Source organism: Epinephelus moara, chromosome 16 (assembly GCF_006386435.1).
Source record: "Epinephelus moara isolate mb chromosome 16, YSFRI_EMoa_1.0, whole genome shotgun sequence".
Lineage (NCBI taxonomy): Eukaryota > Metazoa > Chordata > Actinopteri > Perciformes > Serranidae > Epinephelus > Epinephelus moara.
Window position 1 is genome coordinate 35156137 of NC_065521.1, and position 23379 is coordinate 35179515.

At 41.9% G+C, this 23379-nt stretch overlaps 2 protein-coding genes across 6 annotated transcripts in view; both read right to left on the reverse strand.

The window, feature by feature from the left end:
• The window catches only part of LOC126402751 (synaptotagmin-2-like), an 87908-nt gene extending 69603 nt beyond the window's left edge, over positions 1-18305 (reverse strand). For 3 of the 4 annotated variants that reach the window (XM_050064983.1, XM_050064984.1, XM_050064980.1), the window contains exons 1-2: positions 18131-18264; positions 17971-18035 (exon numbers count right to left, since the gene is read on the reverse strand). The gene's annotated coding sequence lies outside the window, so the exon portion shown is untranslated. Of the gene's footprint in view, positions 1-17970; positions 18036-18130 lie in introns of all 4 variants that reach the window. The other variant, XM_050064981.1, reaches the window with a different exon arrangement.
• Positions 18306-19668: 1363 nt separating this feature from the next.
• oard1 (O-acyl-ADP-ribose deacylase 1) lies at positions 19669-22598 on the reverse strand. 2 transcript variants are annotated; one of them, XM_050065022.1, is made up of 5 exons: positions 22295-22598; positions 21980-22145; positions 20577-20635; positions 20357-20469; positions 19669-19939 (listed from the first exon to the last, which is right to left on the reverse strand). In XM_050065022.1, exons 1-5 carry the CDS (start codon positions 22337-22339, stop codon positions 19783-19785), a joined length of 540 nt encoding a protein of 179 aa, XP_049920979.1. In that variant the 5' UTR covers positions 22340-22598; the 3' UTR covers positions 19669-19782. The 2 variants fall into 2 exon arrangements, with proteins under 2 accessions (XP_049920979.1, XP_049920980.1); XM_050065023.1 differs by having other exon boundaries at positions 22472-22597.
• Between the last annotated feature and the right edge of the window lie 781 nt (positions 22599-23379).

The following is a 23379-nucleotide window of genomic DNA, read 5'->3' on the forward strand; positions in this document are numbered from 1 at the left end:
AGTCGACAGCGGCATTCAGGAAACTGCATAATTTTCCCAACTGCAGATATGTCAGGAGAACAAAGTCACTGTGGGTTTTCATTATGTTGTTGATTATCAGTTATTCCGCACGTCAAACTCAATATTGTGTCCTGTCAGTCACCCAGTCACAGAATGACCCGTCTAATTATTTGCTGTGTTTACATTTCCTGATGTCTCTGTGTGAGACACTTTGACTGAATGTCACCCGCTCTCTCTCCGCTGTGAAATGTTAAATGAAGCAAAAATGTCCTAATAAGCGTCTAAACACAGCGTTATACGACTAAACATGTTTCAAATAGATCACAGTTGTACACAACGCTGTTTTTAGTCTTAGTCTGACCCTCCTTTAGTCAGATTAATTGATCAGTGTCTTTATTTCTCTTTGGTTGCTCAGATCAAGGGAATAGTGTCACTCTTAGGAGCCAGGGTGTAGGTTTTGTTTCAACACTGGGGGGGTCACATATGAAGCAGGGGATCTAGGGGTTCTCCGCCTGAAAATTTTAAGCGTCAAACACTTAATTTCCTGCATTCTCGCAAGTTTTATGCACCAATTTGTAAATTTTTGGCATCGTCATTATGGTAAAATTGTGTTTAATTTTGTAAAAATAAAAGGCCTCTGATGCTTAATACTTTCATTTGGGTATTCATATATTCTATACTTAAGGGGATGTGTTTCCTGCATCCCCCCTGATGGCTACTTCTATGCTTAGCAGCAATTTAACAGCACTTTCCCTTTAACCCTTTTAAAACCTGAGCAAATTAGCTTCATTTCTTTAAAAAAAAAAATGGGAATAAGGCAATGAGCAATGACCCAAAACATTAACAAGAAACTAGTAAAAAGGAGAAAATTAAAAACAAGAAATTAAGTGGGAAAAAAAGAAAGTTAAAAACAAACAAACAAGGAAATTACCTGGAAATAGTGCTTAAAAATTATAATAATTACAACATAATTTAATTATAATAGTTTGATTTATAATTTAAAATATTTCATGATTATAATTTAATTTAATTAAAACATGATAACATAATTTTAAAAGGTAATAATAATAATATATTAATAAATACAATTTTTTTTCTAGCTTTTTTCCCTATTTCTTACCAAGTTGCCAATACCTGCGAAAGGCGTCTGACAGCAGCACAAGAAAAGTGATGTCGCTCCAGGTTTCAAAGGGTTAAAAGAGCACTGTGCCTCCAAACAGCAGCACTTGATTATTAGCTGCACCAAATTTAAAACACTGCATCATTAAACCAGCACCCCTGGCTCTGGCGGGCTTTAATGTCATCCAATATTGTCATTAAATAAATACTGACATATCTGTGAAGGGTTTTAGCTTCACACAGTTGGAGGAGAAATAATCCCAGCCAGTACACACTCTGTGTTTCATAACTGCTGGAGTTGTGGGTGGTGCTGCCCGAGCCTAAAGGGAACAACAGCAGCCATTTTAAAAAGCTCAATTAAAAGGGATTTTTGGTAAAAACAAACAAACATAAAAGAGCCATACTGAACTGCAGTCTGAATCTGTCATTTTGTAGAAATTATGCAAACTCTATACAATGCAAATGCTTCATAAAGCAGAGGCTCCATTTGCATATACTAAAAGCTCCAACATTATGTCAAGAAAAACCTCAGCTGGCAGCACAAGCAGTTTCAAATGTGCACCAACACATAATGCACAGTTGGTTTAACTTCTTTTGCAGCTTAACTTTCCAATTTGGATTCATTTCTTCTTTTCAAAATATGAAAATGGTGAGGCTGCAAAAATGAAAAGAACGTTTGTAAAGAGATTCTTAAACTTTTCAGCTGCATGCCGGGAACTAGATAAGGAGAAAATGTCAATTTCAATGTATGTATAAATGACTCCCTAATGGCACTACGCAATTTCACTGTGCTTTCAGAGTTGGGACAGCACAATCAGCGAGTCCCCATAAAGTCCATTCATTTCTCATGGAGCCGAGGCACCGGGGAAACCCAGCCAACGTGGTGTCGGACAACAAGCTTGCCAGCTGAGATAGAGCCAAGCTGACAAGTCGTCTCCTTTTCGCAAACAACATTCAGATTTCCACAGTTCCTTGTTTTCCAACCTATTTCTTTTCATTTTATAAATAATAGCTCTGTCTGGAAAGTGCACAACAGGGGAGAAGTTACTCACAGCAGGTTCAAAGAGTCCCATCTTACAACTTTAATGTGAAAGTAATGTGAATGTGACAGTAGTAAATGATGCAGTGACATCCCCTGAAGGAGGTCATGTTAGGCTTCAATTTTTCCCTTTAATTGATTCTTAAAAAACAAACTAATAAGTCTAATGGAAAACTGATGATGCTAATTAGCATGTTGGCATTTTAACTGCCCTTGAATCGCAAAATATTCTCATTTATTTAAGAGTTGTTTTGGTATGCTACTGTCGGAAACTCTCATATATGAAAGACTATTAATTTAATTTAATCTTTTGATTGCGTAGATTGCACAAAACAAACTTTTCAGTCCCGTCAGATCCAAAAACAATGTCCACTGATCACAGCACGGGGTTGCATCACACGCTCAAACTCATCTCAAGGGTAAAAACTTCATAGTGCAAATCCATATTGCAACTGATGCATGCAGAGCGATCAAAGGGAAGGACAAATCAATAGAGAAAATGAAGTTGGATGTTAGAAAAGATATCAATTTACCAAGGGCACAATTCTGTACAAAACTTTTCAAGGAAATGTGATGAGGACAGCTACAGTGAGTCCCATCGGTCTTATCTTTATCCTTACACATGCCAATCAAACACGGGCAGCAGTTTAACTACCAGTGATAATATCGTAGTGTTCACTCCATGACATTTATAAGATGGATTTAGCTACCAGTTCATTTATAGAACATTACTATACGTAAAAAAAAACTTGGGCAGTGACTTCTGCATCAGACTCTGGCGAAAAAAGCCGTCCTTTCATGTCAGCATGATGAACAGCCGGGCAGCGTCAGTGTATAACGGCAACCGACAGCGTTGTACTTGTACTGACGGAGTATGTGCATTTCCTGTAAAAAAGGAAGCGTATTTTCAAAAGACACAATGCATGTAACAGGCTGAAGTTGACACGGCATCCCAGAAGGTCAACAACAGACTCGCCCATGCTACTGTGCACATCATATGTCGACAAGGAAAGTCCATAACCAAGTGGCTATATGTGATGAGGTCGGAATATGAATGTGTTGATGCCTTCCTGATATCAGTGGAAACCACTGTATGAGTGCAGTGCAGAGCGGTGGCAATTAGCTAGCCAGAGGAATATACTCAGGACTCACATGCACCGTCGACCACAACAATGACCATTAAAGCTCAGATTACAACACACACACACAAGTAGCATGACTTCATTCTCTGCTCAGGACACCATTGCTCCACTATGTCATTACAAAGCAAGCAGTGGTTTGCTGCTTTATCAGCATCACTCCAGCTTCCTCCCACAGTCCAAAGACATGCAGGTTAATTGGTGACTCTAAATTGTCCGTAGGTGTGAATGTGAGTGTGAATGGTTGTCTGTCTCTGTGTGTCAGCCCTGTGATAGTCTGGAGACCTGTCCAGGGTGAACCCCGCCTCTCACCCAATGTCAGCTGGGATAGGTTCCAGCCCCCCCCGCAGCTATCAACATCAAGAGAATGATCGCTTCTAATAAATAAAATAAAAACTCCCCTTTTTTTCCTCCCCATTTTGGAATAGTTGGTTGATAATAATAATTAATTCCCCACACTCTGTGGTCACTGTCAATACTCCACTGTATTGACAGTGATGTGCCTCCTCCATGACGCACGGTGTAACACACTCAAAGGTCAATGGTATCCTCCAGATCCCACCACGCTCAAAGCAGGCACCCAAACTAATAGGGCTGAGCTGAATACTCAGATGACATGAGTATCTGGTAGAGATGATGCACTTTTACAAGCACGAGCATAATCCAAGTAAAATGTGTCAGTTTATTTCTTCGTGATGACGGAAAATCCTCATTTGGGTAAAAAGTTCTTTAACTCTAGTGATTAAAAATGATCTGAAGCTCAATTCTGAGGCTGTTATGTAAATAGTTTTCAAATAAATAACAAATATAGTAACTTCTGATCAATTTCAGGCTAAAATATGAAGCCACACCCACTCCCTGTCAAGGTTAGGGTTAAACCCCGCCCATTCTGAGTGTTGCTACAGGGTACAGACAAATTAGTTGGTTGAACAGATACAGATACTGGTGTACTCTAACCAGTAGGAGGACAACCCCCACTAGCTTCCCACCCACCGACATAACCAATTGTGTTTACTGGAACACATGACGAAGCTGTAGCTGCACACAGCTCTCTGCAGTGGTAGGTGAGTGTTCTGCCCCTGCACCACCCGTTAATTTCTTAAGGCAGGACAGATAATTGAGTTATTGCCCACTGTGTGAAGGACAGTTTCGTAAGAAAGTCTGAGCGAGAGAAAAAAAGCAACTCAATATCAAGCTCACTGTCACAGCCCCTTTGACGCATTTCAATGAGGGGGCACAAACCAGCCATGCCCTAGATAAACGGTACCCTGCACTGCACTGAAACACTCTCTACAGCAGTCAGGTTTTACATAACAGCAGACAAAACAGCGCCATATGAGAAAATACAGGCTAAAATACTGCCTGTCCGTCAGGTTAAAAACCACGGAGGATTTTCCTCCTGGGTTTAAAGATTTAAAGATGACGCACAACAACACATTAGGAAACATTTAGTAGAATAGGCGTCATGGATTGGTGTATTTTAATTAGCTGGTGGGGGCAATGTTGTTGTAATTAATTTCTGAGTTGCCTCCCAGAGGAGATCAGGTGAGACACAAAACGTGATTTGATACATCCTTAAATAGCATATAAAAACTTTCTATTAGTTAGATGATCAGGATTGGCAATGGTTCGTGAATTTATAAAAAGAACATTTATGAGTCCTGTTTCCTTCTCATGAATAGTGCCATGTGCAGACTGTTGGCTAAAGCTGTTTAGTTCTGCGTGTCCCCCCAATGTCAGAGCCATTTAAGCACAAAATGTCTGCGCTGGTGTGACATATTATACAGATTGTGTTATTATAAGTTCATGTATGTATTGTATTGTATTTTGAAGGCCGACACGGACGTTAACGTGTCAGCCTTGGGATTTTTGCATTGGATTTTGGATTACTGCAGAAAATACAAACGTTTGTATTACTTTTACGTTTTGTCCAGCAAAATAATATTCACAAATAAACACTACTTTTATGATTTTCTAAGTGCAAATGCGTAAAAAAGACGTAAAAAGCTAACGTCAGCCTATAAAACAAATTACACTAAAGTCGCATGACTTAATGGCGCCGCCAAAACGAGGCTGTACAGCCATGTTCAGCATGATGAGGTTCTGTATTCTCATTAAGCCACTTTTTAGCAACCACCTTTTTAAGACACTGAAAAGCTTCAAAATTACTGAGGGGGGTATTTACTGATATATTTTATGTGCTAGAACAAAACTTAAAAGTCTTATGCTTGTGTTAACTACACTGTCTTTCAGGCATCTAAGCAAAATCCTAGCTAGCATTAGCTTATGGATAGTTGATAGCTCACACAAAACACATGACTGAACTACAAGCTCTTTCACCCATATAGATCAGTACTACCACACCCACACTCTTACTGACCCAGGTTCACTGCTAACTGACGTAGTTACACAGCCACTGACTCTGAGATGGGGGGACCAGAAATGCAAAAATGCTAACTCATATCCTGGTTTCAGGATTCATTCCAACAGCACTCTATAGTGGACCAGATGAGATTTGATTTAGAAAGACTTAACCTCTGGTTTTGTAATCTCAAATAAACGTTGCTCAGGCTTTTCCCTGCCTCATGCAAGTACTTCATGTCCTCACAAAAAGGAACTGGAACACGAGTCAAACTGGGATACCTTGTAGACTAAGTGGCCTGGGAACTGGGGTATGTTAAAACACCACAACACCCAGTGCTGGGCTGGCTAAAGAATCGGGTATGACAGACCACTGCTTGTACCTGGCTGACACAAGAGAAGGATCTGAGAGAGGGTAAAGCCTAAAATGCGAGAGAAAATAAACATTGTGGAGACCAGTGACAGCAGGGAATAAAGGCGAACACTCAATTGACCTTTCACAGATGATGACTGACAAAGGATTCTTGAGTGACATAGAGGTTGTGTTTCCTGATCGGCAGATTGCTAACCAGATTTCAATAATCATTGCCAGTAAAGTCTACGAACAGCATCAACTGTTTTTGACAGCAAGGAGGAAATTCAGTGATTAAAGGCAAAGTAATGCATAAATCAAAATGCAAAGAATGCACTTTGTTGACTCACTAAAACAACAAAGAGAGCAAAATTAGACTCTGCAACAGTCGTGATTCACCAATGCTTCGAATTAGTGCATGGTTCCCTCCAGCATAGTGCAGGGTACAAGACCACTACAGCGTCATCTTGATATTTCCCCCCTTTTGTTTACCTATTTCTCCTCCTGAGCTGTCAGATATTATACAGCCATTCTCATGCAAGCTCTTGGCGATTAACACAGCCATGCAGCAATTCAACAAGCATTCTTATTTAACGAAAAGACACACAGTGGATCTCTGTATCATGAGGCTTGGCGTAATGACTTAGGAAAACTCTTCAGATGGGAACGGAGATTACGAAAAATGCATCTACGAACAGCTCTCCAGATAACAATGCTGTGAGTGGGTTTATATAACTGGACAAAAGGATGGGAGCAATTATTTTGATCAATGAATGGCGTGTCCTTCTTGCTAGTCCCAACTATTACCAGCCTTATCATGGCAGGAAATAGATTTTGCAATCCTCCATCATGCTCTTGACGCCAACCAATTTGCTGTCACGTCAATAATCTCTTTGGGAGAGATCGAATCTGCAAGATTTGTCTAAGTTGGCTGGAGCACACTGCCAAAGCACAAAACAAAAACATTCAGACATTATACTTCGCTCTTTAAATCCAGGAGAAGTTAGATTGGTAGACGTTTGTTTCTTTTTGTTGCTGACACTTCTTTGCAATGCAGTCTGACTCGAAACAGGTTTGCTGAACACAAATTAAACCTTTATTCTGGGGATGGCAGCAGCACAATGGTCTGAGTAGAGAATGAGTGAAGAGGATGGCTCAACACTCAGTGGAGCACCTTTAGCTCTACAAAAGCACCATAAGTGACCTGCCACTCACACAACTTGAGTTGTTCATTCAAGTAGCAAAAACACTGTGGTGCCACATGGAAGGTCAAACCTTTGTGATGAATCTAACTCTAGTTAATTAGTTTGTTAGTACTGAGCAGAGGTGGGGGACTCCAGTCACATGACTTAATATACAATACACAATACTGATGTTAACTGTTAACCATGAATCCATATGCAATTGTGTTGGCTAGCGAGCGCTAAATCACTGTGCGGCACCTGTCTACAACAGCGACTTGAACTAGTTAGCTAATAGTTACGTTCAATTATTGGAATGGCAGTGGTTGGCACTTCCAAATTAAGGGACTTCACCAACACTGATAAAAGACTCAACCTGACTTTGACTTGGTATTCGTGACTTGAGACCAAGCGTCAACCTCTGAGGTTGAAAATGAAGCGAACATCCCAGTGCTAAAAACTGCAGTTCCTCTAATGGCCACTGGAGGCTGGTTCCAAGAGTAAATAAATCCCCACAGACACTTATGATAAAATGCCTAAATTTACAGCAGAAATAAACAAGATTACAGTGTACTGGGTGGTGAATTTTAACATTACTCACCCGTTAAAAGGTTATTAAGGCTTAAAGTTGCGCACAATTTAGGGAAGGCTGCTTTGAGTGACAAGCGGTTGCCATCTGTTTTCAGGTCACAACCATGGCGACAATGTTAAGTAACCTAACCATGGTGTAACCAAAGATTCACAGAATATTGGCATAGTTGTAGCTGTTGCTATTTTCTGTATGTTTTAAGTTCATAAAAGTTAATTGTAATGTTTTGGTCCCCCCAAAAGGTGAGTGTTTGCTTGTATTAAAAGGCCGTCATAGGATTGGGATGTTTAGTTTTTCTGGAAAGTAGCCTACATTTTGTTTTAATGGTTTTAAGCCTGTTTTTTGCTACCAAAAATTAGCATCAGCATTGTCACAGTTAACAACAGCTGTAAATGCACTGTGCTAAACAAGTTGGCAGCTAGCGTTAGGGTTAGCTTCACCCTCTTGTCCAAATATGGTCACTTCTGGCTCCAAATATCCACGACAGCAAAAATGTTAAATTCAAGTCTTCAAAACCATGGATGTACAAACAGAAGTGGATACAGCGTTGGAGTGAAGGCCCCATTCACTGCTATGAAAGTTGCTCAGTGGTGCATGATGCCAAAAAATTACCCAGATCTTCCACATCGTGGGGCTCGTAGAGCTAGCACACTTAAAACTTACGGCAGCCAAGTGGCTAAGTGGTTTAGCCCTCTAACTTGAATGGTCTTTGAATTGACTTTAAAAATGTATTGGACCACATGGATCAAATCCTGATAGTCAAACAAGTCACTTCCCAGGCTTTGTCACACTCAAAAAATGTATCCACAGATTTCTCTTACACAATGTAACTCTATGGCAAAAAGTCTTTCTCGGCCCCATGACATGATGTTACGGATCTAGAAGTTGTAATTCCACATTTGGCCACTTTGTCAAATTGGCCTTAAAGCCAAGCACTGATCCTGGGGGCTCATTCAAAACGGGGCGTCCACAAACCAATAAGTGATGTCACGGTGGCTATGTGCATTATTTCATACAGTCTATGCTTGAGACTTGACTTTGACTTGAGACAGATGACTCGTAAAGACTTCAAGACTTCAAAAGACACACTTAAACTTTGCATTTTCACCTACTTTCTAGAGTCTGTTAACAGTTTGTAAGTGACATGGGAGCTTAAACTGAATCAGAGTGATTTCTCTTGGTCAGTTTGGACTAACTGAATCTCCTCCTGCGGCCTAGATCCTCAAAACCGACTAACTTTTGCTTGGAGGAGTTTTTTATTGACCTTGGAAATTAGAAGTTCTGACTGAAAACTGTGGGAATGTGTACCATTCATACCATATTGGAAAGTTAGATTTTTTACTTGACTTTTTTAATGTAATAATGTGATTTGTCTTGATATTGTGAGGTTACTTTTTGTTTTTGAAACATGATCGGGTGATTTCTAGTGCAATGCACACAAACCTGGCAGCCTACTAGGATGCAGCAGACCAGCAGAGGCCAACGCAGGGAGCAGACATCATGGAGGGGGCTAGTCCAAAAATAATAAAACTTGGATTTTGTTGTCGATAACGAGAGTAAGATGAGAACAGCAATATTCAAGATCTGTGGCTCAACGTCCAACTTCATCCATCACTGCAAAACCAATAAAGAAAGGTACGTGAATATGTCTTTTTAGCTAACAGCTACACTTATTATCTTATTGGAGGGTAATGTTTCACCAGATCCTAAGAATTTCATATGATTGATCTGTCTTGCTTGAAGTAGCAGTGACTCGACTTGACTTGCTCGGTTCTCACCACAGTAACTTGGGACTTGCATGTGTGACTAACTCCCACCTCTAACACTGAGTCATTGTTTTTCCATTCAGCATTCAAAACAAAACTATGTTGATAAAAAGCTGCACTTGTTACCCAGAGATCAACTGTAAATTATATGTCAAAGATACAAACACTAAAAAATGCTCTACGACAAGTAAAATGCATATTTACATGTATCCAGGCCTGTCAGCACAACATAATTCAGCATTTCATGAATAAAACATGTTTTTTTCTTCCCATTTACTTTGATTCTTTTATTCTTTCTTATCTCTCAGTCCTACCACAGGTAACACTACTGTTCGAACTCACAGGGATTTTTTCATTCTGTATGCTGCGTCCTTCGCCTGCACAGTGGCCTCGAAAAACTCAAAGAGAAAAGAAGCAGCCTTCATGCAGAGCACCTACTCACACAGCTGAAGTATTCTCCTTCCTTCTCCCTTTGCCTTTGCCTTGTTCCTCTCTCTGGCTGATATTACATTGCACAGTGTTCTCCTCTAATGAAAAACATAAATCCTTGTATACCTCTGATTTATAAACAAACAGAAAAAAAAAGGCTCAGATCACAGAAGCTCGCAGGTTGCACGGAAAAAACAAAATTATGAAATACCTCACAACAGCAGCCTGCAGTTTAACTAATTTCAAGACGTTTTATAGTACGACACAAACTCAGAACGATTTCAAAGCCCGAGTTTATTTTAAAGCAGAAAAACCTCTTTTTTTTCCTCCAAGGTTTTCTGTTGATGTTTGCACCGCTCCAAGCGTTCTGAATGTCAGATGGGCAGATTCTCACTTGGCAACACTAAGAAATGGCAACTCAGCTCTCCCACTGCAAAACCCCGTGGGACTGGAGAGAGAAAGAAAACAGAAAATGTCTCCTCATTTCTAAGATTTCAGGGGACAGAAAAAATATATTTAATGAGGTCCTGTGCTGTTTCTCTGAGCAGGAAAAAAAACTTCACATTCTGCTGCCAGATGCCTTTTGGGAAAGGCGAGGAAGAGAAAAAATACAGAGAGGAGAATACATACAAAACCTTTGAACTACATTTTAAACACACTGAGACCCTGAAGGCGTTTTTCTTAAGACAGCTGTTGGCAGGCTATCATAAAGTTCACCGTCGTTATTTAGACAGATTAAATCACTGCTCCTAAACAAGCTTGATATTACAGCCACAGGATGCACCTTGCACTTCTGTGGGGCCTCTATCTTCAAGGTTCAATTGTATCCGTCTCCACTTGCACCTGATAATGTCGAGGTTGTAATTTAAGTGTGATTTTGTGGCTCTTAGGGGACTGGAATGAAACTGCCGTCATTACCGGCGTCCTCGCAGTGTGTGTGGAGAGGCTTGGAGCCGACACAGGGTGCATTTCAAATGCCTCTGTGTGATCCCTCAGCCCTTCTGACAAGACCGGATCCCCACAGTGGCTTTGGGCAGACACCTCTCTACAAAGACAGGTGCTGCTTTGAGTTAAGAATAAGATGTAAATAAAACATACACAATACAACATATGGAAGACACTTTCACAGGCATGAAAGGCTTTCACTGTAAGAAGCAGCAAGGGCATGAAGGCTGGGCATGTTGCAGCAGAATGGATGTCAAGAACTCAGAGCAGCTACAGTGATGATGAGGTTAGGTGACAGGGGTGCAAGCGGTGCAGCGTGATAGAGATGTGATCACCGGCCAGGGCAATATCGCCCTGGAGACAGAGGAGCTAAATAGGTTCCTGAGCTGTGACATCGCCAAAGACCGACATGTTCATACATACTAAAGCCTTTATGCGTTTAATACATGCTTCTGTAAACATTTATTCACATCCAAGTTAATCCCTGCATGCCTAAACATTGATCAGGTTGCTTGCATGTGTTAGCTCATAGGTGTAGATTTCAGAGGGGGTGCACGTGCATATTTGTCTCCTCCAAAGACATGAAAGTAGCATTTACACCATAAATTGATGCAGAAAAAATCACCAGGATGCAGGAACTTAAGTGTTTGATGCTCTAATGTTCTGGCATTCCATATGTGCCCCCCCCAATGTCGAAACAAAACCTACGCCCTTGTGTAATCTGAATGAACGACTGAACAGGCGACGCTTCCAATGCAGGGAAACTGTGCTTAAAAATAAAACTGAGGGAAGAAGAATAGAGATTGTCTCCGAACACAAAGCGCCTAAAAACAGCAGGTCTCCTCCTGAAAGAATGTGCGCCCTTTCATAAGCACTCAGCACAATCTCACCATGAAGACAACACTGAACAACAACCTAGAATCTGTAAAAAGGAGATGACTAAAAATATAACACCATCCCGCAGATTAAAGCCACTCCTCCTCCTCTTCCTCCTTCCTTATGGTCCAATTCAGACAGACCAGATGAGAGTTACACCAGATGTGTCATATAGGAAGCTGCTTTGCTACAAATTGGATGATTAACAGAGCCGTGCAGCCAGCATTGAGGCATTTGGCTGTGGCGCACGGCTCAGTGGAGAGTGATTGGCTTTGAGGGCCGAGGGAGCAGATGGGACGGGGACACGGAGCTGGACCAAGAGTGTGCCTCCTTGGTTTTGCATCAAAATATCACTTCTATACTCGCCTGTGCTCAGGAGTGCTTCAACAACACACACACAAATACAGGTAGCTCTGTTTATAACAGTGTTGCAGCGTCTTGTTCTTCATGGCAAGTTATCTCCGCCTTTCGCTCCACCCCCTTAACATTAATTATGCAGCTCAATGCAGCACTCCGAATCCCCACTGCAGCTCACCCACACCACAATACTCTGCCGCTTTCTCCCACTCTCTCTGTCTCTGTCACACAAACCAGAGTGTTTTTCTCTTTTTCCCGTCATGACTACATTCTCAACTATCCGTAGTCAAAGGCAGCATCCTCCTCCACGCGTCACCTTGTGAATAGAGAGCTGTTGCAAGGACTAAAGACATGACTGTACCTATTCTTCCTGTCTATTATCAGTAGGTTTTGAAGGTTAGATGGCCTCACACTTTTTTACTTTAGGAAAAAAAATCACAGCAAACACACATAGAAATCTATTTCATAACCTTCAATCAAATGCACAAAATATGCCCCATGTTTTCCGACATTACAAACACATTCATTCAGAACATCAGATACATTTGATGTGAATGAATACAATAATTACAAGTTGGATTACTATCTTTGGCTGCAGCGTGACTCACTACCCGTTACATATTTTTTTTTTTTGCCTTATCATTTCCAAAGCCTGCTGCTGATTTTTGTGCAAATCAGAAGCAAACACAGTCTGATGTGCCGAGGCAAACACACTTAACAACTCAAACACCTGCCTGGCAAGGTGTAATTGACTCAACTACTCCTGAACACAGCGAGAGACACAATCAGACCTTGTCACAGGAAGCAGAGAGAGAGAAAGAGAGAGAAAGAGTCCACGCTACGCAATGGGAATCGGCTACATCAGCAGAGTAGAGGGGAAGGACATACAAAGAGGGAAACTCTCACGCTTCAGCCGTCCACCCCCTGGGCAGGCAGTGGGACGGAAACGTAGCAACTGTTTATGGAAGCAGAAACAGGCTTCTCCTTCATTTCCTAGAGCTTTCACGTGATTAAGATTCTTTTCACATCTGCATGCATGCGTTTGTGCTTTGCGTGTATGTGTGTGTGTGAGAATATAGCTCGCCGGGCCAAGAGCTGTATAATTAATCCAACTTAAGTGTGAGGCTACCCTGTGTGAGTCATTGATGCATACTGTGCACTGCCTGACTTCAAACTGAATTAATGGTGTTTTTCTTTAAAGGTCCAGTGTGTAGGATTCAGAGGCAACTATTGGTAGAGATGGTATATAATATTCATAACTACATTTTCATTAGTTGGTAATCACCTGAAAATAAGAACTGTTTTGTTTTCACTACCTTAAAATGAGCCGTTTATATCTACATACAGAGCAGGTCCTCTTCCACAGAGTCTGCCATGTTGTTTCGACAGTAGCCCAGAAAGGACAAACCTAACACTGGCTCTAGATAGGGCCATTTGCATTTTCGTGTCAGCCTCATTAGTTTTCCTACACGCTTGGCACATGGGAGAAGTTTCAGTTCTGCAACCTCACTGCTAGATGCCACTAAATCCTACAAGCTAATATCTATATCAGCCATAGAGATGCCTTCTCTTGAATATAATTGGACTAGACGGCACTCAGCTTGTGGCGCTCAAAGCGTTAAAAAAATCCATTTGACAAGTAAACAGCAATGTCTCTTTCCAGAAATCATGATCCAGTTACTCAAGTTACGCCTCCTTCTGGGTGTGCATCTACTGCTAGCTCACCTAGCACCACTGAGTTAGCTAACATTACAGCTCAGCTGAGGAGGACGCCATTACTGTTTACATCTCATGCTGTCATGAGCACGGGCCTCACTTCCATTATTAGATGCACATTCCTTCTGCACGGTGATACGGGTGGTGGTTATAGTTTGGTAGAAAGAAAATAGTTCCTACATGGAACAGCTCACAACAAGGTCTGTGGATTATCTTGAGTAACTGGGTCATGATTTCGAGAAAGAGATATTGCTGTTGAGTTTTTCAAAGGTATATTTTTGGCACTTTGAGCACCACAAGCTGAGTGCTATCTAGTTTCATACTGGAGAAAAGGCAGACATCTCCAACACTCAGCTACTCACACCAAAACAATAAAGATTGATAAATAGCTCTAGAAGTAAGAGGAAATATCCGTATGTTTGATTTTGGGTGGTGAACTGTCTCTTTTAGGTGAGATGAGATCCCACATCAGCTGAGGGTCTTGGCTGTCATTCACGGGATCATTACTTGTTATTTGTCACACGAGGCATCATCAACAAAATGTCAAACGGCAGGCACACGAGCTATTTAAGGGTACATGTTGTTTGTCCTTCTATTGTTGCCATTTCAATAAGTTCAATAAAGTGTCTGTGTGTGTTTGCAAAGATGCTACCTCTGGAACAAAAGCAAACAGTGAGGCAGATGTTCCTAATGAGGAAAACATGGCCAGGGAAGGCGGGATCATTCAGCTGGTATCGGGTGAAGTGAATGTGTTATACGCTTACATAATCCAGGGGGGGGAAGCGTGAATTGACTACTCCCCGCATGACAATGCGCTGGCAGGCGCAGGTCGGCTGTTTGCTCATGAACACCATGTCTCCAGCGCCCCTTGAAAAAATCTGTGCGTCTTCAGATGTCCAAAATGCACAACGGCGGGTCAAAAGCTCTTTGTGAGGTTGCTGTTCATCAGCAGGCAGCCTTCTGCGCCGTGCAGCTCTGCTGCTGCAGGGGTCTTTTCAGTGCATGGAACCGGATGGTGAGCAGAGAACACAGCGGGGGCTGGGCACTGCAATGTACTGCAGTGCTCGTAGCTCTGCTATGCACACCCACTCTCTTCCATTCTTGCTCTGCCTCTGACAATCTCTCAATCTCTCGCTCTATCTCTTGCCCATACTTGGTTCGTTTATCTTATATTCCTCTCTTCACTTTCTCCTCAGTCCTTTTCATACTTGTTTTCCCCACACTTTGAAAGCTGTCTGTATTCTATCTGTGCAACACAACCTCTTATACTCATTCATTACCCTGCCCTCTGTCACTCACATAAACACTTACAAACACACTTACACAAATCCATGCATAACCACATCCTGTAACCTTTCCCTGGAATATGATAAAGTGCCCTTTTCCTGGTTATGGAGAAGGCACACACACACTATCCCTCTGACACTTTATTTATCACAGTGTCATTGTAGTGTCACCAAAGGGGTCTGCTCGCCTTACACATCTGCAACATTTCATCTGCACAACCTTAACGACACAGGTGTGACACTATTTCTGCTTGTTGGAGGACTTTTTACAGTACCGCTTGTCATCAATAATATGGAGAGTTTGGGAATTGTTGCTAACTGTAGCACGCCACAGTGACAGCCGTTGTTGCTCCGCTATGTTGCCTACATCATCATTTACAGGGGCACACTAAACGCCCATGTCGCACAGACTGGGACAGAGGGTGTCATACACGCAGGATGAGCAATGACAAGCCGAACAGCTGCTCCGTTCCTCCAAAAAACCCCACCAATCTTCGCAAGAGTTACAGTACGACAATTATAAACATACCTAAGAACAAACAAAAGACAAAGGGATTATCCCAACAGCTATCCGTATCCAGCGTGAAGTAAATTCTCGCACATGGCCAGGATTGTTTATGTTGTGATGCTGAATCCCCCGATTCTTTATGCTGCTACAACACTAATTTAGATTTAGCTAAATCACAGGATCCAGGTCCGTGTGTTTAAAGCAGCCTCTCTATCTAATTAGAAGTGGTTAAATCTCCTCCATCTCTGACACTTGCTTCTATCTTAAAGAGCGTTACTGGCTAATTCTTGGGAACAGTGAGGGGTCTCATTTCCGTTTGCCATTAAAGAGCTGAGGTTTCTAATCATTGCCATTGGAATGAGTTTCTCAGTATGCTGGCTGCGTCCTGCAGAGACACTTTCCCAGTGGCTCTCAACCATGATATGAAACAAAGCTCTGTGTGACAGCAGGTGTCAGGACTGTAAGGGCTGAAGCTGTTAAATGCTTTACATTTTCTACATAACACTGCTGTCTTTTAACAGCTCCTTAATTGTTTTTCTGTGAAACACAATTAGTTGCTGGCCACTATCACTATCATGTATAATCTCTCCTCTTTTAATAACATCTTCTTTTTGATTTTGTTTCATTACCTGAATAGACCCACGCAATACACTGATGTCAAACCTGAATGATTCTGCTGCTGCAGCTCATCCCACAGTTTGATGTGTCACTCTGAGCGTTGCAGTGAAAAGGAAGGTAGCACAAAACCCACAGCACTGACACTCCCACCTGGAGCTTACAGTGATAATACAGGTAGACAAGGACAGGAAGGACGAGGAAACAGCCAGGGACGGACATTTCAGCACCTCTGCAAAAACATAGATCTCTTTAAGATGTTCTAGAAAAGGAGAGGTGTATGAATAATGAAAGTGTTTTCACCTGGAGAAGCAAAAGAACAGATGTGCACAGCAGACTGCTACATCAAATAGAGACTCTGAGCTTTGTCCATGGTGCTGAAATGAGTTACATTTCCTCCCTGGCTCTCTCCTTATCCCCTCATATAACTCAGTGCTGAATAATTTAAACATCATTTAAAACCAGAAACTGGGATCAGCGAGTGCGGTCAGGTTCACGACTGCCTTGCGCTTCTATTGACTGTCTGAGGCTGAAAGGTATTACTTCTAAGTGATATGAAAACATCGGTACATACTGTACTCTTCATCCTGTCTAACGACGCTCTCCAGCGTGCCCACACAAGACACACTAAGTCCATCTATTATTTCCTCCCATTCTGCAGCAGGCCAGTGCTCACAGACCTTTCTCCTACAGAGAAAACACACACTGCCCACTGCTGGACGGTATCATATCTTCATTCACAAATGATGAAGGTCAGACTTCCAAAAAAAGACGGTGGGATGTAATAAATTAACTGCGAATGTGTTTAAAGAAAAAGCTGATGATGAATGCATGATAAAAAAACAACAAATATCATAGTGTGAATCACCTTTCTTTCGCTGTAAACAAACAAAGCTTCACATCTTTTGTTTGAGCTCATTTCACATTAATGACAAACCCTATCTTCAGTGTACAAACACTCCCAAGATATAGTAATTTTTCCGCTTCTTTGGTACACTGTAGTCAGTGTACCCAGCTCACCCAATCAGAGAGCTCACTTTTGCTGCAGGCTCAGACTGAAGGAAGTCCCAGAACACCGGATAAACAAAACAAAAACTCATCACCGGGCTCAAACGCTATCAGAGCCAATTCAATCTGTTATCTAAGCAGCCCAAAATGATACTCAGAATACACAATGAGAGCGTGCACGACACAGCGGGCTGCAGCAGCCTCCCCGGCACACTCAGCTTATCAGTGTGTGTGTGCACTGAATTTACAGTATAAGGGGGGCAAAACTTTACTCTCATCCCATCCAGGGATAACAAAGAAGTGAATGTGGTGGGAGTCATTTTTAGAAGGGATGTAGCTGGTTTGAGTCATTCTGCCTCACACTGGCTGGATGCTGAGGCAGCTCCGCTCAGGGATGTAATGGGATACTGCAGCACTAGAGAACCGTGTGCACAGAAACTTGCCTAGAAGCATCAGGGAGTCCCGCACTAACCTTCCCCCTCCCTCTGCATCCCCCTCTGCTTCTCTGTCAAGTGCTTCTGATGTGCAAAAAATCATTAAAGTATTATGTATATATTTAACTGCAATCACACATGAAATAGGGCAGATAAGCCAAAGCACACACTGATAAAGAACACAAAAAAGCAACTTCAGAAGTGTAGAAACCCAGCATGCCTGCAGAGGAAGGAGGACGCAGCTGCTTACCTTTTGTGCAGGATGCTCTCCTCTGGACACCGAGCTCTTCCCCCTTCTCCACAGGCTCCGAGACACTTTGAGATAGAGAGAGAAATAATCAATCTTCTCTTACTTTCTCTTATTTCCAGTTTCAGCATGAAACAAGTCTAACACAGCCCTCTGGACACACCTTTACACTGTCCTCCTGTAAACTCTGCCACATATACACACACAGACACCCATTCAAATGCAGCCCAAGACTGGAGTACACAAATTGATAAAGATCTGCTCAGGGGAGGGATAAAAAACTACACACACTCACACACACTGCAGTTTTTTTCCCCTTCCTCTTGCCCACTCGCTCTGCTGCTTTTTTTTTTTTTTTTTTCCTCGTGCTGCCTTTGCCTGCACTGCCTCCTGATTGGCTAAGCTGCTCTTCAATAACATAAGCTCTCTTCTTTAATTGGAAGGGGGCCAGTTGTGTGGTGCACCAGAAACCCTCCCGCCCAGCTCGTCTCTCTTCTTTTTTATTTTTTCTCCCCCCCCCCCCCCCCTGCTAAGTGCCTGTGGAGAAGAATGCTGAGCTCTGCAATTTCATACGCATCGACCAAAGGAGGAGGAAAAAAAGGGAATGGAGGACAGAGGAGAGGAGAGGAGGGGGTGGGGGAGGACAAGGGAGTGAGAGTGGGAATGGGGGAGAGCGTCGGCGGCGAATCAGTGGACCGCAGTGGGACGGGCAGAAGCTGCATGGGGTTGGGAAGGGGACAAAAGACAGAGAGGGGCTATGAGGGCAGATTTGGATGCACACGGTCCGTCAGCCGCAGCATGCTGAGGTGAGACAGCAGGTCAGATGGAGGGAGATTTCCCTGCACTCACTGCAGCGCAGCTAGGTGGCTCTGCTGCAGTGTGGAGTCTAATTGCCAGGCAAGAAGGGGGATGGGAAGGGAGGAGGAGGATGAGGAGGAGGAAAGGGGGTGGTTGCAGTTATGCTGAAGTACAGTCTTCCAGCCGACCATGGTTATATGGGGGGAAATGGGCAGGCAGCCGCAGCGTACAGCGGTTAATGCCTCTTTCCTCATGAATTATTGAAGGTGCCCCAAAGGAGAGTGGGAGGGTCACAGACTGCAAACTCCTGAGCCTGCTCAGACACTCACTGCCACTGAGGTTTATCATAATTACTCACACCTGAAGTCGTCACATTATTAAACAGAGCCCCCTTCAGTCAGATTATTTAATCCCACTGATGTAATAGCCTGCTTTTAAATGGAGATCGTGCGCTCTCTGCTTCCCACTCTCCAATCCTGGAGAAAACAGATGTGTGGGATTGAATCTGTGGTGTCAGGTTCCCTGCCACTCTTTCTTTGACTACCACCAACATGTCCCAGCTGCATTACAGGACAATACCCACACAGATCAATAATGGATCACACAATACCTCGGCCATCTGCAGAGGCTACAAAAGGCACTCTACAAGTTATATGATCACCACAGAGATGCATTGTTTGCTCAATCAACAACGTAATTGCCTGGTGGATGAATGCACAGGCAAAGAGATGCCTGAGTTAAATACCACATGACCAGAAAGGGCAGGTGGACAAATCCCAGTATCATCTGGATTCATCTTGTCACACAGCTGAAAACTGGTGACGGCAGACTGTAGATATAAATAATAGACGATGAGTAGAGATGTGTCTCCTACTTGCAGAAGTTCACAAGAGTTCAGTTGAGTTTAATGTGCAAAAAAGAACATTTATTTCCAAGTTATCTTTACATTTGTTTCCCCAGTGAAAAAGATCACCACTGTGGAGATAGCATCAACTTATAATCACAATAAACAGACATTTACATTGGTCTTTTGCGCTTGTTTTCCCGCATCACTGTGGTCTCTGCTCTCTCAGGGAGGCTGTAGACTGTGATGGAGATGTCCGTGTGTTTGAAGACCTGTTTCAGAATGTCCGACACTCTGGGCCACTGCAGTCCATCCAGGCCACAACCAATACTGTCGGAAAGTGAGAGAGAGAAACAGACTGTTGAAGTGTAACAGATAATACAAATCTTGCCATGAAGACAAAGGAGTAGAAGCGCTGCTGGGTCTTAGTTGCAGTCACATACAGGTGCTCTTTGGATACTTCAGGTGTACTGTGTTTATTCTAAAAAAGACCAACGCTACAGCTGCTACAGCAGACGATGACCCTGATAAAGACCTGTGAGTCACAACACCTTGGTCATTTTAATCTATCTTGCCATGTAAAAATAAGCACAAACCCTACAGTGTGCCTTGGATTGTTTTTTTAAGGAGACTTGAATTTTTTAAGATGGACTAAACACAAATCTCGCCACATTTAAACTGAATAAATAAGTATTTCTCTCTTCAACCTGGTTCAATTACGTCTCACTAAATAATCGTGGTACAAACCGAGGCATTGATATCCTCGTTACTCCGTTCTTTTCACAGTGTGACTTCATGTCCTCCAGGCTTTGTGTCAGGCTGCCATAGGTCGGTTTTTCCCTCGCTTTTTTCTTGGTGATCTGCAATATAGCAACAGGAAAGCGGCAATAACAACACTTACTACAATGATAATGTTAGAATGAAAATTTGCATAGGGAACAGTTATAATTAACTGCTACATATTTACCAGATAGTAGACAAAACGTTTGTGTCTTCTCAGTACAGCACACTGTCCTGTCAGCTTTTCTGTTTGGAGAGAAGAAAGATAATATCCATGTCAGAATAAGACACAACACAATCTCCAGGCGTGATGTTTTTTTAAACCCTTACACTGGTAAAGCGCTGATGAACAAGTCATTATAAATTCATGCAGTGCAGCAAAAAAATATTCCAACCCACCGATTTAAATGTTTTAAATGTTAGTGGTGATGCTTAAGTTCCAAGGAGACCAAATAGGTCAAGAATATTTTAATGTGATGGTATGGTGACGCCATAGAAGCCTCCAACTCTCGTATCAACCGATACAGAATATATGGGTCATTCTTCAACTAGGCTCCATTTTGGTCTGGAAACTTTTACAATAAATATAACACTGACATTACCATTTCCAACTTCTTCTGTCTTTTCCATCACAATAAATGATGAAAATGACTGTTGTAAAGAATACATTTTATCACATCTCATATGTTAGCATGCTGATAGCTGTTTTAGAGTTAGCATTAAATATTACTATACAAAACACAATATAAAATGTTGTTTTTCTTATTATTTGTGCATTTAAAGGAAATATGAGCTGTTTGTTAATGACAGCCAGTAAATGTATTTTGGATTTAACCAAAAATTTACCTTGATTTCTTCTTACTCAGTTCCCTTCATTGAGCTAACATCGAAGTGCTCTCCTGTCACATGACTACTACTGTGGTCACCACGTATATAAACTCTGAGAAAAACTTCACTTAATTTACATTTTGTACAGTGTGGTGGAAATGACAGAAATCCTAAGGGAATTTTATGTTTTTTTCTTTCTTTTTATTTAATGAAAAAGTCATAAAATACTAATATATGTTACCACACATGATATATTTCATTAAATTGGTATTTGTGGGTCATTTGTATTTGAAGGTATTTAATTTTAAAATGACGTAGGGTTAAATGTTTGAAATCTGACTCAGGGACAAAGAATATATATTGCAAAAACCACACATAAATATGGCCACTTTTTCTGTAATAAAAATAATTACTGATCTATTATTTAATTTTTATATGTTCCTTTTGGTGTCAAGTAAGTGTGACAAAAGTAAAACATAATAAATGCTGGAAAATAAGGAAAAAAATAGGGAGAGCTGCACCGGGTTAAGGCTATGTGTAGTTAGCCGTAAAATAATAACAATAATAATAATAATAATAATAATGACAAATGTTAAAAAACAAAATCACCCATCTTTGTGATGTTGTGTAGAATTGAATGGAGGATTTTTATTAGACCTCTGCTGTAAACAAAACCATGTTTCTCCATACTCTCAGTGCTCCCAAAATAAGTCATATTAACCCCTGATGATTTTTTCTGACATAATAAATGGGCTGACTCACTCTGTTCCTTTAACTCCTCTACCCCCTGGAACTTCTTCTTGAACATCACAGCTATGCCTGCCCCCATGCGGCAGTCCTCACTGATGCAGTGGGCCAGAGCCTCTTCCTCGGGGCAGGAGAACAGGTCCCCAGTGACATAACTCAGGCTCCAGCTGTCTTCTGTGGGCTGGCCAGGAGGGGGCAGCATTGCACCGTGAGAGGAGGCATGATGACAGAACAAGACATGGACACTGGTGTGACTGAGGCGGTAAACTGTGACATAAACACCCCTTTTAGCGCGAACACATACAGAAAAAATACTCTTATAAGCTTTACCTTAAATTTGACAGTGTCGACTGGTTTCTGAACCTCAGACGACATTGACACCAGTTAGCAGCGCACTTGAGCGGTGAGTTGACTCGGTGTGTGACGTTACAGTCTTGAACACACGTTAACACAACAGCTAGCAAACTTGCTCGTTAGCTTATCATGCGACGGTCTCTCATAACTTACAAACAGTTGACTGCAGGCGGCCGTTTTAACGCAAAACAGCCTCAGAGTAATTTCAGGATGCTCAGCAGACTGGACACTTTGCTTGAGTGCAGCAGGACAGGAAGCAGCCACGGTAGTTGCATATCCTCTCGCGAGAGGACGCGAGACTTTGTGTTAAGTTCTCGCCTGCTGAATTTATTCTGCACAAAATTAACACCGAAGTACCAGAGTTTTATAATAACAAAATACATACTTTGACCACCCGTTTGTACAACTTTTTTCTAAGGATATTATCAAAAACTTAAACCTACCACCAACATTTATTTTTGGTTGAAAACCGAGAAATTAATCTTGATATTTGTCATTATTTTCATGTCATTTTCAGATTAATAATAACAATAATACTAATACCAATACTACTACTACTACTAATAATAATAGACATGGTCAAGACGACCTGCTGAAGTTCAAACTGAGCATCAGAATGGGGAAGAAGGTGATTTAAGTGACTTTGAACGTGGCATAGTTGTTGGTGCTGGTCTGAGTATTTCAGAATCTGCTGATCTACTGTACTTTTCACACATAACCATCTGTAGGATTTACAGAGAAAGAGAAAATATCCAGTGAGCAGCAGTTCTCTGGGTGGAAATGCCTTGTTGATGCCAGAGGTCAGAGGAGAATGGCCAGACTGGTTCAAGATGATAGAAAGGCAACAGGAAGTCAAATAACCACTGATTACAACCAAGGTCTGCAGAAGACCATCTCTGAACCAACAACACATCCAACCTTGAAGCAGATGGGCTACAGCAGCAGAAGACCACACCAGGTGCCACTCCTGTCAGCTAACAACAGGAAACTGAGGCTACAGTTCACACAGGCTCACCAAAACTGGACAATAGAAGATTGGAAAATGTTGCCTGGTCTGATGA